At 50.6% G+C, this 18,267-nt stretch overlaps 1 protein-coding gene across 1 annotated transcript in view; it reads left to right on the plus strand.

The window, feature by feature from the left end:
• CDH23 (cadherin-related 23) overlaps positions 1–18,267 on the plus strand; it is a 296,198-nt gene that overhangs the window by 115,213 nt on the left and 162,718 nt on the right. Inside the window, 2 exon segments of the mRNA XM_011927642.1 lie at positions 12,427–12,621; positions 16,431–16,559. Of these exon segments, the coding sequence (XP_011783032.1) occupies positions 12,427–12,621; positions 16,431–16,559 (324 nt within the window).

Here is an 18,267-nt window from a genome sequence, read left to right on the forward strand (position 1 = left end):
CATTCTTCCCACCTTTGAGTCCCAAGTAGCTGGAACCACAGGTGCACACCACCACACTGGACTAATTTTTTCTTTTTCTTTGTTTTTTGGGTAGAGATGGTCTCACTATGTTGACCAGGCTGGTCTCCAACTCCTGGGCTCTAGCAATCCTCCCACCTCAGCCTCCCAAAGTGCTAGTCTTTTTCTTATTTTAAAAAAATTCCAGGAGACTCCTTGCATCCCTCAGTCACCACTTTTCAGACTCTACCAAGTCTCAAGGTTACTGCATGCCTCCAGCCCCTGCAGCCCTGGGTTCAGAGACAGTGCCCTGGAACCGTGATGGCCCAGCTTCTGGACTGCAGGCTAGCTTTTTAGACAGGACTCTTCTTATAGATCACATCGTGTCATTCCCTGGATTTTTCTCTTGAAGTTTTCTGCCTCTGCAGAAAGTTGTGAGAAATTTTTTTTTTGGCCTTTGATTTTTCAAAACATGTTTCCATAGTTAATTCATTTTATCTCCACCCCAGCTCTATATAGTAGATAGTATAGGGATTACTATACCCATTTCCTGGATGGAAACACTGAGGCATCAGATGTTTTTATTGACATTGCATAGCAACAGAGAAGGAAGTCGGGAAGATTGTTATTGGAGAGCAGCAGGACTGTGACGCAGTCTGGGACAGTTGTTTCTGGGATTTTCCTAATTAGGCCAGTGTGCGTAGAGAGGAATACGGGCACCACACGGATCCTTCCTGGTCTCCAGAAGCTTGTTTCCAAGTCCCTACTTGAGGGTAGGCGGGTATGAGGCTTCCAGCAGCCAATGAGACCAATCACTCTGGCCAGGGAGGGGTATGAGATGATGGTTCTAAATAACTAAGAACTGGATTTCCCAACTCATACCTTTATTCTTGGTTTCCTTCCGTTTCATGGAGAGGAAAACAGAAGCCCAGCCCATGAGGGAGGGGGTGGTACCTGGTACATGCTGCCTGGTGTTAAAAGCAGATATCCTGGGTGCTGGGGCCAGGGCGGGCACCAGGGCTGCACCTACATCATGGCCCTTCCTGTTCCCTTTTTCTTTGCTCACAGCCCTTAGCCAACTGCTGGGAATGGAAATAGTGTTCTTTATAATATGAAATTATTTCTTTCTTGGTGTTTCAGCCTATAGTGTCACTCTTATGAACTTTGGTCCACTTTGTCTCTTGATCCTTTGTATGTGGTCCAGCCGTCTGTCCCTGATGCGTGCTACCCTCTGCTGCCATGTGCTGTCTCCCTCTGCTCCTGCTGGTTTGCAAGTAAGAGGGTGTGGGGAGAGCCTGGAGGAGACAGGTGCAGGGATGGCCCTGGAATGTTGTCAGTGATGGCAGGTGGCACTGGGGGATCTCCAAATTCTACTGTCATTCATTCTACAGGAAGGTCACTGGGTTGGAGTCAAGGGTAAGGAAACTTGCCTTGGAGCTCCTTAGTCTCTGAATAGGAAGGAGCTGGGGCCATTTCATGCTTGGGTATCACACTTGGCCTTGAAAGTCAAGCTCCTGAGAAGAAGTGGGGGAGGCCCCACATGTCCCTCTGGTGAGACTCCACCTAGCCCTGCGTGTCCCACATGTGTACATGGGGTGAGGCGGAGGGTGTCTCGCCCCAGACCCAGGCATGTGTGCTAGAAGCCTGGGTGGAGCCAACAACCTCTTCTAAGAAGGGAGGGAGTGTCAGTCACTGGGTGGTGATTCTGACCTCTGCCCTCTAGGGGAAATATCCAAAGGAGCGCAGGTTGGAAAGACAGAGGCACCATGAGCACGGACCTGGGAGGGGACCACACTTTGGGGCTGGCACGTGGAACAGTTGAACTGAAATCGAGGGCCCAGTGGAGCAGCAGTGAAAGAGGAGTTTAAAGAGAGAAGGTTTGATGAGACTATGGTGACGGTCAAGGTCTGGGAGACTTTGCCTTGGAGCACGTGATGGTGTTTTTGGGGAAAATGAGATGCTGGATGAGTGCTTTAGGGCAGGGACTTTCAGGAGCCATTACAGGGGCAGAGTTGAAAGGGAAGAGGCAGCTGGGCACCATGGCTTATGCCCATAAACCCAGCACTTTGGGAGGCTGAGACGGGCAGATCACTTGAGGTCAGGAGTTTGAGACCAGCCTGGCCAACATGGTGAAACCCTGTCTCTACTAAAAATACAAAAATTAGCTGGGCATGGTGACGCAAGACTGTAATCCCAGCTACTGGGGAGGCTGAGGCATGAGAATTGCTTGAACCCGGGAGGTGGAGGTTCATGCCACTGCAGTCCAGCCTGAGTGACAGAGTGAGACTCGGTCTCAAGAAAAAAAAAGAAAAAGAAAGGAAGGCAGACACTCGGTGGTACAGCCATAGGGAAATACTGTTTTTAATTTTGATATAAACTTTATCGAAGTAATATATGTATGAATTTAAAAGTCAAATAGTACAGCTCAGCTTATAATAAAAGCAGCAGACCCTGATTCATTCTCTACCACTCCTGCTTCCCACCCTGAGAGAATCTCATTCAATTTCTGATATTTACTTTCTTATTTCTAAATCACATGCTTATACATTGTTTTAGTTTTGAATATGATCTATTGATTTCCACCTATGAAGGATGAGAATTTCACTTTTGCACCATCCTCTACCTTATCTTAGCTATACATACGCACTGGAGCATGCACCCTACTCTTAACATTCACTACACCCTACTCTTAACATACGTATACCCTACACAAACATCCTACTCTTAAATTTCACTACATCCTACGCGTAACATACATACACCCTACGTAAACACCCTTCTCTTAACATTCACTGTCCATCCTCTAAACATAATTATATTTCTCTTTTTAGCTAAAACATCATTTGGTGTACACAGTATTATGATTATGTAAATGTTATTCACAGCTGAGCCACATAATATACTGTAATTACATTTCCTCTTTTATTTTCCCTAGAATTAATAATCACTTCTTTTTTAGTTTCTTAGTGTTCCTTAATGCTTGATATAGGGAGCCTCTCAGTGTATTCAAAGTATACTGAATTTTTAAAATTTGATTTACATTTTTCTTAACAACATTCTCCCTGGAGTGTCCACCGTCCTGTCTCAATCTGGACCAGCTGTGCTCTGACTTGTGTGGTGTTCTGGAGGCTTGATGTGGGGTGAGCATTGGGAAAGAAAAGAGAGTCACTCTGAGAAATCTGTTGTCTTTCTCCTCTATTGGATCCCGTTTCATGAATGTCATATTTTCCTCTTTCTTGGTTTACACCCTCGTTATGATGAGGTACACTCTTCAGTAATTTTCAGAAAGAAGCATTCATGGGAATTTTTTTTCACTTCATCTGAACAATATGTTCATGCTATGCTTTTGTTTGTTGATAGTTTGGCTGCGTATAGAATTCTGGAATGGAAATAGTGTTCTTTGTAATGTGAAATTCTTTCTTCCTTAGTGTTTCAGCCTGTAGTGTCACTGTTATGAACTTTGGTGCGACTTTGACTCCTGATCCTTTGTATGTGGCCTTTTGTTTTCTCTCTGAAAGTTTCAGGATTTTAAAAAAATAATCAATGTTTTTGAAACTTCATGGTTTTATGCCTCAGTATAAGTCTTTCTTCTGAACACATAGTGGTCTCTTTCAATCTGGAAACATGTCCTTCAGATCTGGGAGATTTTCTTATGTTACTTTTTGAATGATTTCTTCCTCTTCATTTACTCTTTTTTTTAGCTTATTTTATTTATTTATTTATTTATTTATTGAGACAGAGTTTCACTCTGTCACCCAGGCTGGAGTGTAATGGTGTGATCTTGACTCACTGCAACGTCTGCCTCCTGGGTTCAAGTGTTTCTCCTGCCTCAGCCTCCCGAGTAGCTGGGGTTATAGGCACCCGCTACCACGCCCAGCTAATTTTTCGTATTTTTAGTAGGGACGGGGGTTTTGCCATGTTAACCAGGCTGGTCTCAAACTCCTGACCTCAGGTGATCCACCTGCCTCGGCCTCCCAAAGTGCTGGAATTACAGGCATGAGCCACCATGCCTGACCTGTATTTTTTTTCCTCTGGAATTTCTATTAGTTGGAATGTTGGATCTTCTGAACTGCTCCTCTAATTTTCTTACTTTTCTCTCCCATTTCCTCTCTTTAAATTTGTTTCTACTTTGGGGGAAATTTATTTATCTTCCAACTCTTCTGTTGAGTTTTTAAATTTCTACTGGGCCTTTTTCCTCTTGGAATATTCTTTTTCCAAAGATGTTATGTCTTGTCTCTCTGAGGATATTAAAGATGCTTATCGTTGTTATTCCTTTTTACTGTTTTTTTCCCACTCTGTCTTTCACATTAGAGGCTCTTCTCAAATGTTTAGTGATCCTTAGTTGTCTCTTCATATATACAGGTGAGTTCACACGTAGCTGCCTGGAAGTTTGCTGTATGTGTGGAGCAGGGCACGGTTGGGACTGCTTGTTCGCCAGCGGGCGCCATTGTGGGATGATTGGAGGAGGACCTGGCTGTTCTTTCGAGGGATCTACAACATGTCAGTGTTCGTGTTTTCTCTCTTGCACCAGATCTCCTTTTTACTGCCTGGAGCCTTCAGGAGGCTGAATGGCTAAAGAGACCTGATGAGGGATGGGGTTGGTGGGTAAGGTACAGATTTCCTCCTAACCTCCCTGTTTTCAGTGCCTGGTTCAGCTTCCAGCCATGAGTCCAGAGCTTAACTAACTCAGACCCTCTAGAAAGTAAATCTCACATTTTCTGCAAGAGTTGGGGAAGGGATCTGGGAGTCTCACCACTCTTTTTAAAGCTGTCCAGCCTCACCCCATTCCCTCCCACTCAGCATCACCTGCTGTCTCCAAGTCCCGAACTTTTCCAGTGTTCCGAGACACAGGCCTGAGCTTCAGCTCGCCCATCTCCTCAGGCAGTTATAACTGGCCCATCTGTTTCCAGTTTCCAGAATTTTGTTGACATCTCTCATCTGCTGTTGTCTCCTCTCCTGTTCTTTTTGCCCTTGCGGATTTCTGCATTTTTAATTCCTTTATTGTCATTTTGGTGAGGGGATGGGACAAAAACAGAAATAAATGGATGTGTTCAATCTGCCATGTTTACCACAAAATCCTGATTCTTTTAAAACATTTATTGAATGCCTTCTATGCACAAGTGACAGTGCCAGGACTAAAGAGGTGGCCGAGGTAAATAACAAAAAGAAAGAGGAGGGTGAAGAGTGGGAGTCGGGAAAGAGGAGGATGTCCGGTATGGCTGCGGCAGGTCAGGAGGGCCATTCAGTAAGCACTTTGATGAGTGTCTTCCAGGGATTCCAAAAAGCCAGTACACAGCTGGAGGCTGCGAAGCAGGGACTCTGAGGAGGGACTTGGAGATGGGAGGGTGCTGGGCTGGCTCTGGAGGAGACCAGAACAGCTGGGGAGACCAGCCTAGGCCCAGAGAGATGTCCTCCAGCCATGTCAGGGTGTGAGTGACTTAGGGCCCAGCCCACAGAGCTGGCAGCCCACCCCGGCTCTCAGAGCATACCTGGCACCTTTTAGATCCAGTACGTTTCACCCAAGAGAGCACATACTGGTAGAAAGAAGAGATGTCGCCAAATTATTGCTCCCCGATTCCTCCAGACAGAGATACCGGAGTACGGGTACACATGGGTTTGTGCACACACGTGTGCCCCTCCCTGACCAGAGTGGGGCTGCCTGAGATATGTGTTGATGCCCCGTGGGCACTCGCCCCTCCTGCTTCTCTCCCCTGCACTGTCCTGTGTGGACCTTGTCCTCCTGCGCTCAAGTGCCTTCTTGCTTATTTGAGAAAGAAACATAGCCCACCTCTCCTATAGACCCCATTTCTCTTCCATCACTGCTCCCCCATAAGCTGGAATGCCACAAACCCCCATATTTGGGAGTGACATCCTCCCGAAGCATCCCAGTAGGCCTCCAGAATCACCAGTGAAGAGGCACCTGCTTTAGCGTCCAACAGAAACTGAAGTGGTTTCTCCTCTGCCCCAGGAGCCCATGTTCAAAAGTTCCTTGCCTCTGACTTGAATTCTTCTTGTTCCAATGGGAGCCCCCTTTCCTTATTCTCAGTGGAAGTGTGCGATTTTGGAGTGCCCCCCTTCCTTCTGAAACTCTTTTTAGGCTAAAGCTCCCCACCAATCCTCTGTTCTCTTACCTAGAGGCCTCTTCAGCTGCCACCCTCACCCGCAGCCCTTCCAGACCAGGAAGTCCCACTTAGGAGGGGCCTTGAACCCACTCTCCATCCTTATCTCTGGAGTCCTGAGGTTTGGGCACAGAAAGGTGACCCGACTTTGAATCCTGATTCCACCACTTACAATCTGTGTGACCTTGCACAAGTGGCTTCATTTCTCCAACCTTCCATTTTCCCCATCTGGGAAAAGGAAGCAGGGAGTGAAGGTGTGTAAAAATGCAACCAAGGGCAGAGGACGGAGGGGCAGAATCCCAGTAACCCCTCTCCCCCACCCCACCCCAGCCCCAGCAGGCAGCAGCCCAGCCTCTGAGCAGCACAGGAGGCTCTGTTACCAGCTCTGATCCACAGAGGCGCCTGCACCTTGTCAGAACTCCATCTGTCAGGAATTTATTACTAATGCATTTTATAACAGGCTCTATAATAAGATATTAAAGACTGTAGCGGCATCTAGCAAGCATTCCATAAATATTAATAACGCCTTTAGAGATGGCACCTATGGTGGAAATGGTAGGGCTTTTTGCCAAAGTTTGGTCAAGGGTACAGCATAAATCTTACAGGGGGTGAAGGGAGCAGGTGCACCCCAAAGGTGAGAGGGTGTGGCATCCTTCTTTTCTCTCTCTCTCCTATCTTCCTTTCTCTTGCTGCTTAATGTTTGTATGTCTTTTCCTGTGTTTATAACTTTTCCTCTAGAATACCTCTTTTTATTTTCCTGTTTCAGTTAGTTCCTTTCTCCCCAGGTTTCTTTTCCTCCCTTTTCTCTTGCAAATTCTCTTTCCTCTTCATTCTGTTTTCACTCTGGCCCTCAGTCCTGCCCATCTTACTGTTCTCACCGCATTTTCCTCTGTGTTCCTGTGCTGTCCCTTCTCCCTGCCCCTCCTCCCTACCCCCCTTTCTTTACTGCTCTCTTCATCTGGTTCCTCTTTCCTGCCTCTCTGCCCCTCTCCCTCTGGCCTTTTCTCCCTCGCTGCACACGCTCCCTCACCCTGTTCCAGTGAGCACCCGAGCCACCTCTGGAGAGGCCTGGAGTGTAACGTAACTCACACTGCATGTGAGAACTGAGCTATTTATCATTATTATTAACGAACAAGATCCTTTGCACGGCAGAACTTTCCCAGAGTCTATTCCCTTGTCACCCCAGGAGTAGCAAAAAGATTTATTTGTCTCTGAATTGCACAGGGTGGCCCATTTACAGCAGGTCCATCAGAAGTGATATGGAGCTTAAATGGGAACTGGAAGAGGCAGGACCTGCCCTGCCTGCGACCTGCATGGTGTGGGTCACTTGGTGAGAGAGACAACCTGGCAGGTGCAAGAATTTTGAAGGAGATAATGCCTAGACATGCTCCCTGGTCCCCTGAAGTCATGGGTGTACATTTGGGGAGACTTCCTTTGAAATGGCCCAGAAGCCGTAAGGGAGTAGGTGGGACCAGGTGGGGGAGGGGGTACCATGAAGGAAGGGAGGAGGGAAGCAGGGGTGGGGCAAGAAGTGGGTCAAGAGGCCTCCCTCAGAAGTAGAAGTGATCATACCCCATGGGGTCTTTCTTCCAAAGACCATGGCTGCTCCCTTCCAGCAAGAAGGTGGACCCAGGGCCAGTCTCCACAATGGAGGTGTGGGGAGAAGCTGCCCTGGAAAGGAGAGACCGAACCCCCAGCTGAAACAGGCCTCTTGGTGCTGCTTCTTACAACTCCAGCCCATGCAGTCCCAACCCCAGACACCAGAGCGACACCTTCCACTCTTTCTCCTTGTCCTCAGATGGCAAAGCCTGGCCCTGCCGAGCCTCTCTCTTCAAGGCCTGTCCTGGCTGACTGTGTCAAGTCCATGATCAAGCCATCCCCTGCCCATCCGGCCTCCTCCCCATACACATGCTGATAATTGCCTGCAACCTGGATTTGCACGTTAATAGGGGTGTCTGGGGACAGTTAAAATGTAGAGGGAGCCGGCATTTACCCAGGCTCCTTTATTCTTCTCTCCACTGTAACCTCCAGCCTCATGTGGCAGGCACTGCGCCCTCATTAGCAGTCCTGCAGCAGTGACCTGGCACTTTGCTTGCTGTGGGCGCTAAAGAGGTAGAATCCCATCAGCAGAGGGTCTGGGTGAGCCTGGGGTAGAGCCGTGGAAATGAGGAGGCCCTGCCCATGGCTGGGCATGCTCTGGGGGCAGGAGAAAGGAGCTGAGACCCATGCAGGCCAGTGTGAGCAAGTGGGTTGCCCACAGAAAGGACAGCACAGGCAGGTCATAGCACTGCAGCCACAGGCAGGAGACAAAGTCAGTGGGGCCTGGGACGGCCATGGTAGGAGGCTCTTGGAGGCCCTCGTTTCTGTTTTGTCTCCTGCACAGTGTTCTGCTCCACTCACTGCAGGTGGGCTTCCTCTGACTACCCATGGCATCTCTGCCACCCTGTAACTGTGGCTTATATGTGGCTTTCGGCCTGTCATGGTGCCCACTCCAGCCAGATAACAAATATCTTTCTTTTCAGATTCTCAGAGAAAATTGATTTAATTTCTCAGGCCCCACCTGATTGATGTGGCCTGGGTCTGAAGTTACTTGGAAGAAACGAGAGTGCCTAGACCCATCATCTAGAGCAGAACTGTGGTCATGAGGAGCAGCCATTCTTGGAAGGAGGGTTGGCGGGGAGGCAGCGGTTGGCATCTCTTTGGGTGAGGTGGACAGAGCACTCTGTATGAGTCAAGACACTCGATTTCCACTCATGGGCTCTGCCATGATCCACCTGTGAGGCCTGGAGCAAGGCACGCCCCCATCTGGGCTCATTTTCACATCTGTAGTCCATGCTAGGAAATGGAGAGGCTGGACTGGATGACCCCAAGCTTCCTTCCAGCTCCTGCATTCCAGCCATCCAGGGTGGTATATGGTCAAGACTGGCTTCCTTGTTTAGGAGCCTCCCAGGCCCCCAGGTGCCCCTCTCACCCCTGCCTCAGATCCCACCCCTCCCCTCACAGGCTCTCAAGCCCATTGTGGAGGGTCTCCTGGGGCTCTTCCATCCTCATCTTGTCTTCAGCAGCCAGGATCCAATCAGCAGAGATGTTCTCTTTCTGAATTTTAAGGTGCCCATTTGTCCCAAGTTCATGGTGAAGAGATTCATTGACTGTTTACATTATCTATAATACTTCCCCCTTTATGTGGGGTTCATCTCACCCTGCCTATAATGGTATTTTATTACTATAGTAATAAGCGCAATGACCATTTATTGAGTATTGCTCAATGTTGCTGTGTATCTGGCCCAGGGAGACTCTCTTTTTTTCACACTTTATCTCATATAATTATTTTGTTTGTTTGTTTGTTTGTTTGAGACAGAGTCTTGCTTTGTCACCCAGGCTGGAGTGCAGTGGCATGATCCTGGCTCACTGCAACCTCCACCTCCTGGGTTCAAGCCATTCTGCTGCCTCAGCCTCCCCAGTGGCTGGGATTACAGGCACGCACCACCATACCCAGCTAATTTTTGTATTTTTAGTAGAGACAGGGTTTCACCATGTTGGCTAGCCTAGTCTCGAACTCTTGGGTAGGAGCTGCTAACAGCTCCATTTTACAGATGAGGAAACTGAGGCCAAAAAGAGGTTTAACAGCATATATCTGCAATCTCCCAGGGGAAAGGTCCAGACTCAAAGTTAGAGAGTCTAACTCAGAATTCATGCTCTGAGCCACCAGGTGTCACTCCCTGTAGCCTAAACCCAGATGCACCTGGCCCCATAAAGCAAATCTGCTTGTGTTGAGTCTGCAGATCTGTGTGCACGTCTTTGCATTTTCCATGGAACAGCAGCTGGGTGCTCGGAGAAGCCCCCAGTGTATGTGCTGATAAGCGCCCCTCCTTCCCCCCATCTACTTCCCTGATAGAACGTGGTGCCCAGGACCTGAAATGCAGGAAGTCAGCATTCTTTTCTCTCCAACAGTTTGTCCCTTCTAAGTATATGAATGGCTCCTTGCCAGGCCCATTTAAAACCTTCTCTAAGTTATGCAGAAATTAAATGGGTTTTCACCGCAGGGCATGAAACATAATCCAAGAAGGTCAGACGTGGAGACCATCACTTCTTTTTCCCCTTTTCCACCATTTCCTGAATCTTGCTTTTAAATCCTCTGATCAGATGCAGAAGGATCAGAGAGGCTTCCCCCAGGACCATGCGGTATGGACAGTCAAATGTCCTCGCCTCCCCGAGGCAGGGAGCTGGACAGCTGACATCTCACGGGAGCTGTCCCTCTCCTGTGGGTGCCAGCTTCATACAGAGTGGTTTAAGTAGACTGGCCGAGTGCTCTGAAGTGAGGGCTGGCTGTTTTGGTTGTTGTTGTTGTTATGGTTAAATATTTGGTAGAATTCACCAGTGAAGCTATTGAGTCCTGTGCTGTTCTTCATTGGAAGATTTTTTATTAGCAAATCAAATAAACATAAAAGCATAATGTTGAATTAAAAAGCAAGTTTCAGAGTGATCTATTGTATATGAAAACCATCTATTTACAAATACCCATGAAACAGTATCTTACATTATTCATGGCTAGATATAGATACATATGAAGTATAAAAACAGACTTTCACACAAGGGGCTGGCAGCTCTGCAATCAGAATGTGGTCATCCTTTCCTGTGGCAGGAACCGTGGGCCCCCATGAAGTGTTTCATTCTGGATTCATGGGACTGGCTCTGGCACTTACGTGTGATCTAGAGAGAGAGAGGGCAGGACAGAGAACTGTGGGTTAGCTGAGAACCTCAGAAAGATCTTAAGTGGGAGGAGAGGTGGAAATAAGGGATGCTAAGGTACTCAGGGCTTAGCAACAGGGGGAAAGTTCTACCCCTAGGGCTGAAGGGAGAAGGAGAGGAAAATAGTGTTATCAGAGCCCACTGAGAGTTGGGGCTGGGGAGGAGAGCCTGCTGGGGTAGAGCTGGAGGGGGTAGAGGAAGTAAGACCCCACACTCTTTCTCCTCCTGCTCTAGGAGCTCCTACCAGAACTTCCCGTTGGCAGAACCCGACTGGAAGCCAGCCAGCAAGAGAGCCTGGAGATGCAATCCACTGAGGGCCCGGGGATTGGGGAAAGGCAAAACTGGGTGGATCACGGGGCCAGGGGGGTGGGTAGACAGGGAATGCCCTGGATGGTACTGTTCATATCAGTGCTTCTTGATACCTCCCTGCCCCACCCTTGAAAGTGCCCTTGTCTGTGCCCCTCTAGGTTTCCAGAAATTAAAATCGCAGCTACTGTCTTCTCAGCACTTATGTGCTGGAGTGTTTACACTCATGAGCTTGTGTATTCTTCACACTAACCCTATGAGATATGATTAGCTTCAGTGTACAGTGAAGGGATTAAGGATCAGAGAGATTATGTAATTAACCCAAAGACACACAGCGAGGCTGGGATTCCAACAAATGGTCTGTCCATCCCTGAAACTCTATGTCTGCTTTGCCCCCTTGCAGACTTGATTCTGTTTTGGAGGGAATGAGCATCTTCCAAGCAGCTGAATTAGGATGGGCAAACCTAGCAAAGGAAAAGCACATTCAGGTGTCCAGAGGTGTGAGGGAGCCTACCGGGTTCAAGAAGTACAAATAGCTCCATTCCCCTAGGAAATAAAACGTGAAGGGGGAAACCGGGATGGACCACAAGGACCTGTGCTCTATGCAAAGGGCACTGGGGAGTCACGGATGGTGAGGAGGAGAGGGGTGTCCTGCATCTGCCTCCTGTCCCCAGTGGACAGAGTGGTTGGAACAGGCAGGACATGAGCCTGCCCGTTCAGGTTGACACTTGTCTGCTGATGGGGGCAAATCCACAAACCCAGGAAGAACCTTCAGCAGGCCCATGGCATTGTTCTCCGCAGGCCCTTTCCAGCCTGACCCGGGGCCCTGTAAAGAGCACCCCTATATTAAGTGCATGGTCTGTCTGTGAAGGGCTGCCAGGAGGGAGGCTTGAGGTTGGTCCCCAGAAAGGAAGCCTGCAGCTTGGGCAGCCAAGGGGCATTTGACAGAGGAAGTGAAACCACCAAGAAACAGGTTTGGGGACCGTAAGACACCTCATCCAGAACTCCAGGATAAGCAAATCATCTTTGGAACTGGTGCTGTTTACAGCCACCAGGAGGCCATCAAAAAATGAAGAAGAAGAAAAAAAAAAGATACTGCATTTTAAATTTTTGGGCCCCTCCTAGAATGAAAATGACAAGGCCTCGGGTCTGGTCGGCTGAGGGATGTAGAGAATGGGCTTTGGGGGACTCAGCTCTGATGGCACAGCTGCTCCGCGCCGGCTCACCCTTGTACTTGCTTTGCTCTCACCCGCAGAATACACCGGTGGGGACGCCCATCTTCATCGTGAATGCCACAGATCCCGACCTGGGGGCAGGGGGCAGCGTCCTTTACTCCTTCCAGCCCCCCTCCCAATTCTTCGCCATTGACAGTGCCCGTGGTATCGTCACAGTGATCCGGGAGCTGGACTACGAGACCACACAGGCCTACCAGCTCACGGTCAACGCCACGGTGAGTCTCCACGCTGGGGCCCTAGCAGTTCCAGCTGCCTCTTCCCACCCTGGAAGACAGCAATGGGGCATTCCAATGGGACACTGACCCAGTGGCACACACTCGAGGATCTATAATAACAATAGTGGTGACAGTCATGATAGAAATGAGGCTGGCATTGCTGAGGCTTCGTGCTGTGTCCCTGGCACTGTGCTGAGCACTTAAAGGGACTTTAAACCTCAAGCATCCCTATGTCATAAGTATTGTTAAGATGCCCATTTTGCAGATGAGAAAACTGAGGCACAGGAGCAATTCAGTGACTTTCGATGGTCGCCCAGGAGCCTGACTCCAGAGCCTGCTCGGGTAACCTCCCTGAGACATTCTTAGTGCAGGGTGCCTCTTGCTCTCTGGGACACAAGACAGAAGTGTTCACCCAGCTGTGTCCTGACACCATCCAGCATGCAGAGTCCAGAGAGGTTCAGGCATCCTGGCTCTACTCCACAGAGTGGTGTCATTCCACAGCATTCCTCTGTGCCAAGCACATTGCTGGCCCCTGGGAATTCCAAGATGAGTGAGTCAAGGGCAGAAGGCAGGAGAGGGTAATTATCCCATCTGATGGCTGACTCTGTTGAGAGTCACACAGCCTATGAGTAGTAGGGGAGCAAGAACCCAAGCCCGGGTTGTCCACCTCTCAGTCCAGGGCCCTGACCACCGTGTGCCCTTTGTGCCAACTGTTTGGGAGATCCTGGGGAATAGGCAAGCCACACTCTAAATAGGATCCTCCCCCTACCCGTCCCCTCTCCCTGCTCCCAGCTGCTACGTCGGGGCATAGCTGGAGCCATCAGCTGGCAGCAGGGCCATAAGCTGGCCTGTTGTCCCTTAGATTCTGTTGACAAAGCTTGTGCCAAGAGCAAAAAAAAAACATGGGAATCCCTCTCACCCCTCCAGGTCCCATCTGCCTGACACACAGCATCCACTCCTGACCCACATAGCTGTCGAGGGGGCTGTCGGCAGTGCTGGGGGCTCTCCATGGCAGGTCACAGGCTGCAGATCCAAGGCTCTGTATCTGGACCAGGTTGAGAATCCAGTTTTGAAAGATGGGGTGCCCCAAGTCTTGGCCAAGATGCAGAGAAAGGCCTCAAGAGCTAGGAAATGCAAACTTCTTGTTTGTCTCTGGCCCAGTGGCTGTGAGGGAGGTCACTGCAGGCAACACTCACATTCTTTTCTTCTGCCCTGGTTAAGTGTTAGTTGCCTGGGAGGAGCTGTGTGCTACTGTTTGTAAAACTGACTTCGGGGGTCAAGAGGACGTGCAAGCCCAGGATTTGCTTTTTGTGCGCATTCGCCTGCACCTTGCACACAGCCCGGCACCCACACATGCAGTGCCCCTCCACCGCACTGTTTGCACACACCAGGGTCCGGAAACGTGCAGATGCTTGCCTGCTGTCGGATAATTTCCATCCACCATAAAAATGGCTGTGGACCGTGGGGAATAGACCAGAGCTGGGCACAGGCAAGAATGTGGGTGGCGGGGCCTATCCAGAGGCCTGGGCTCAAGCTGGGATGATGAATACAGTTAAATTGCTGTTACTCTCCCAGAAATCATGCTTGGAAGCAGCAGAACGGGAGGGGCCCTAGAAGTCCCTCCCTAGATGGCTTCCCCCTTGCTTCTGGAGGAGCTGACACCAAGTCTTTCTCGGGGCCGGCGCTGGGCCCTTGGCTGCTGAGCACTTCCCCAAGGAAGGAGATTCTCGTGCCTGGCATTACAGGCAACAGTGTGAGTTCCCAGCCACCGCGAAGCGGGTACCAGGATGGGGAAATTGAGGCATCCTCTGGGAACAAGCTGCTGACAGCCATGGGCCCCAGAGTCACAGCTGGGAGCCTGGCAGGATCCCTCCCCTTTCCCCACCACAGAGTCCAGAGTGGGCTGGGCAGGGGCATTTGTGGCATGAGCAGGACTGCAGCCACAGGTATGGGACAGAGAGGGCCTGTGCCAGGCTAGACAAAAGCCAGCTGCCTGAAAAAACCTGGTTATGGCAAATCAGAGCCGCTGGCATCCCCTGTCCAAGAGGTCAGGGGACTTGTTTTGAGCCTCTCCACTCTAGTCCTGGGTGCCTGGTGGTTATTCAGGTCCCTGGCTGGGAGCTCTCCCCATGGGCAGTGCCCAAGCCTGCGGTGCGGGCTCCGGTCCTGGAGCCTGAGAGCCTGCCTCCCGAGAGCCTCTCTGCTCACCTCCTGCTTCCAGACCTTCCCCTCCCTTGCAGAACCCACTCCCGTCCCTGAAGGCCCCCCACCCTCTCCTTGGCTGTTCCTGAGGATTCCTAAAGACAACCAGCCCTCCCTTCTCCTAGGCACTGCAGCTCCATCTCTGCAGGCCAGGAGCAGGTACCAGGCTTCTTGGAACACCAGGAATGCCTTGCATCATTCAAGTCGCCCCAGACAAACCAAGGGAGATCTAACCTGGGGACAGTCGCTCCTCAAATCTTAACTCAGAGAATGTTCCAGCCCGAGGGACCTTAGAAGTCATTCACTTGAGCCCCTTCATCTCACAGAAAAGGACATCAGATTCCCAGAGGGAAAAACAACTCATTTGAGGTTACTCAGCAAATTAAGAGACCGAACTGGTATTAGAGCTCTAAGTCAAAACTGTTAGTGGCAAAGTTTTATGTGAAAGGATCTGAGTTTGAGTTCTGGCTACACACTTGGAAGTTGTATGACTGTGGGCAAGTTACTCAACCTTTCTGAGTCTTTGTAACTCATCTGAATAATGGGCCCATTGTAACTACAGATTCAAGTGAAGTGCCCGGTAGAGTGGCTGCCACCTCATCTGTGCAAAGCACTGCAGTTACTGTTACTGCTGGCTATTGTTATTCAGTTGCAGCAGGCTACTTAAACAGTAGGAGATAGGTTTAGGGTTTTCTTTCTTGCCAAGCATTAAAAAAAATTTTTTTGAGATGGGGGTCTCGCTGTGTTGTCCCAGCTGGAGTGCAGTGGCTATTCATAGGTGCAATCTTGGTGCACAACAGCCTCAAACTCCTGGGCTCAAGTGATTGCCCCACCTTAGCCTCCTGAGCAGCTGGGACTACAGATGCATTGGCGAGGTTTTATACAATGAAATTCCCAGCTGACGGTTTAAATATTGCTCGCCTGGCTACAGGGGGATGGCCTATGTGACCTCTCAGGATTCTTTCTTGGAGTCCCCCAAATGTCACAGACCCTGGAGCTCCCCCTGCTGGTTAGACTGGGAAAAGTCCTTAACCCATAAAACCCCAGCCCAAAGCAAGGGACTCATGAATGTAGGAATGCAGGTGCCAGAGTAATCCCCTCTATGGCCTTTCTTCCGAGGAGTCCCCATCCTTGTCAATCCCCTGCTGCCCTAGGATGAGTGGGGGCAGGAAGTGGGCACAGAGAGGGGTGGCGGCCCCCGGCTGAACTCAGCAAAGGAGCTGAAGGTGGCACCATGTCTACTCCAAGCTGGTCATCCCACCACCCGATGTCCAAGGAAGTCAGGCCTGGGCTGCTAGGGGCTGGAGGTCTAGCTGTACCCCAGCCCTGCTTTGTAACACTGGATAAGCTGTCTTCCTCTGGACCTTGGGGATGCTGTTTGTGTTTTCCTGTATAGTTCAGAAATCACCGCGGGTTCTTAGAGTTCTCAAGCTTCCTTTAACTAAGCCCTTCCCTGCTGGAGTGCAAGAGCATGGGTGTGTGTGTGTGTGTGCGTGTGTTTGCACATATGTGCTGCACAGTGCAGGTCTGTGTGTGTGTGTACATATGTGTGTGAGTGTCCCCACCATCACTCAGCCTAAGGCTGTGTGTTCTCTCTGCTCTCTAAGGATCAAGATAAGACCAGGCCTCTGTCCACCCTGGCCAACTTGGCCATCATCATCACAGACGTCCAGGACATGGACCCCATCTTCATCAACCTGCCTTACAGCACCAACATCTACGAGCATTCTCCTCCGGTAAGACTCCTGGCCCTGGGGGACTTCCTTCTGAGCTCCTGTTAGGGATGAGCCCTGTAGTGGGCCGGGCTCCTCCTTGGCTCCTCCACAGTCCCTGAGCATGGCAGTGATGGGTGTCCTGGCACAGTGAAACCCCAGCCACTCTTCACACCATGCCCATCTCCTCACCCTCTCACTCTACCCCAGGGGCTCTTGTGGCAAAGAACAAAGGCTTCCAGGGCAAGTAACGGGGAGCCATTCAGACAGACTTATGTGGAGGGATGGGGATCCCATGCAAAATCCAGCCTGGGCTGGAGAATGGATCTAGACTCAGTCTGGCTCCACAGAACATCAGTGTAGCTCAGCCGTGTCCCTGCCATGTCAGTCTGTCCCTCTCTGCTGATGAGCACTGCCAGAGATGGTGGCAGCTGCCCTTCTTCAAGGGCCCTCTTGGCTCCAGCTCTTGATCGGCTACCCATGGGTGTCTTAGAGGACAAAATATGCCTCGGCCCACTCTGCAAGGCTGTGGGTGGGGCAGCTTTGCTCAGCTGTGGGCCAGATGGGCAACGGCAGCCATCTCTAGTCTCATAACCACTCGTGCGTCTGTGCAAACTTGGATGCAACAGGTGGGCTCTGGGTGGAAAAATTCGAAAAAGCTACCTCCCTCAGGCAGTCACAATCCCTGGTCATCAGCTTAGGGAAGAGCATTTGGGGAAGGATAAATGAGCCCCTTCTTTTGAGGGAACTCAGTGTGCTTAGAGGAAGGACTCAGCTTTGGGAGCAAAGTGGGGCACCCGCCTGAGGCTCGTGGGTGTTCAGGGCCCCACCTGCACCTCTGCACAGGCTCACAGAATTGAGTGTGACAGGTGAGCTTCCCTTGACTGGGGTGCAGGCTGTGCTCCTGGGCCTGACCCCTCATTTGGAGACCAGGGCTGCCCTGATCACTGGCCTCCCTTCAGAGCACGAAGCTCCAGTCTCCTGCTGTGTGGGGCTGGCATTCGGCCGCTTCCTTCTTGGGGCAGGTGTGGAGGGAGGCTCCAAGAAGCAGGATCCTTTCCAGCCTGCTACTGTTGAATGTTTGAAGCTGCTTTGAGAGTAGAGGGGGACAGATCAATGCCCCCAATTCCCCAGCCTTCTCTTTCTTAGCATTCTGTGGGCAGTGGGAGCCCCAGCTTTTGAGACTGAAGGCCGACTCTTCTCAGTGCAGCCCAGCCCATTTCCCATGACTTTCCTAGCCCCCTTTCTCTCTGCCCCTAGCCCAACTTTGCCAGGCCAATACCTTTACAGCATCAGGTCAGCCCTGGCGTGCTATTTTCAGATGAGGCAGGGCCCACAATCTGCCCATGGCCCCTGGGCATCTCCTGAGTGCTCAGCACTCTTGAACAACTTGCCCCACCTCTGCTCCCCTGAAGGACTGGAAGCGTGCAGTCGGGCAGGGACAGGGTCTGCTGTGGGCATAGCACACAGTGTGTGCTCAGGAGGTGGTTATGGAAGGGACAAGTAAACAGGCACCCTCACCTCGGGCAGACCAACATACTCACCCTCCTGCACCCTCTCTGCCCCTGTGCAGACCAACATACTCACCCTCCTGCACCCTCTCTGCCCCTGTGCAGACCAACATACTCACCCTCCTGCACCCTCTCTGCCCCTGTGCCTGCTCTTGTCACCAGCCCAAAGTCCACCCACCCATTCTACCTTTCTTATAATTTTTTCACTCTCTACCTTTCTT

Source organism: Colobus angolensis, unplaced genomic scaffold (genome assembly GCF_000951035.1).
Source record: "Colobus angolensis palliatus isolate OR3802 unplaced genomic scaffold, Cang.pa_1.0 Scaffold12, whole genome shotgun sequence".
Classification (NCBI taxonomy): domain Eukaryota; kingdom Metazoa; phylum Chordata; class Mammalia; order Primates; family Cercopithecidae; genus Colobus; species Colobus angolensis.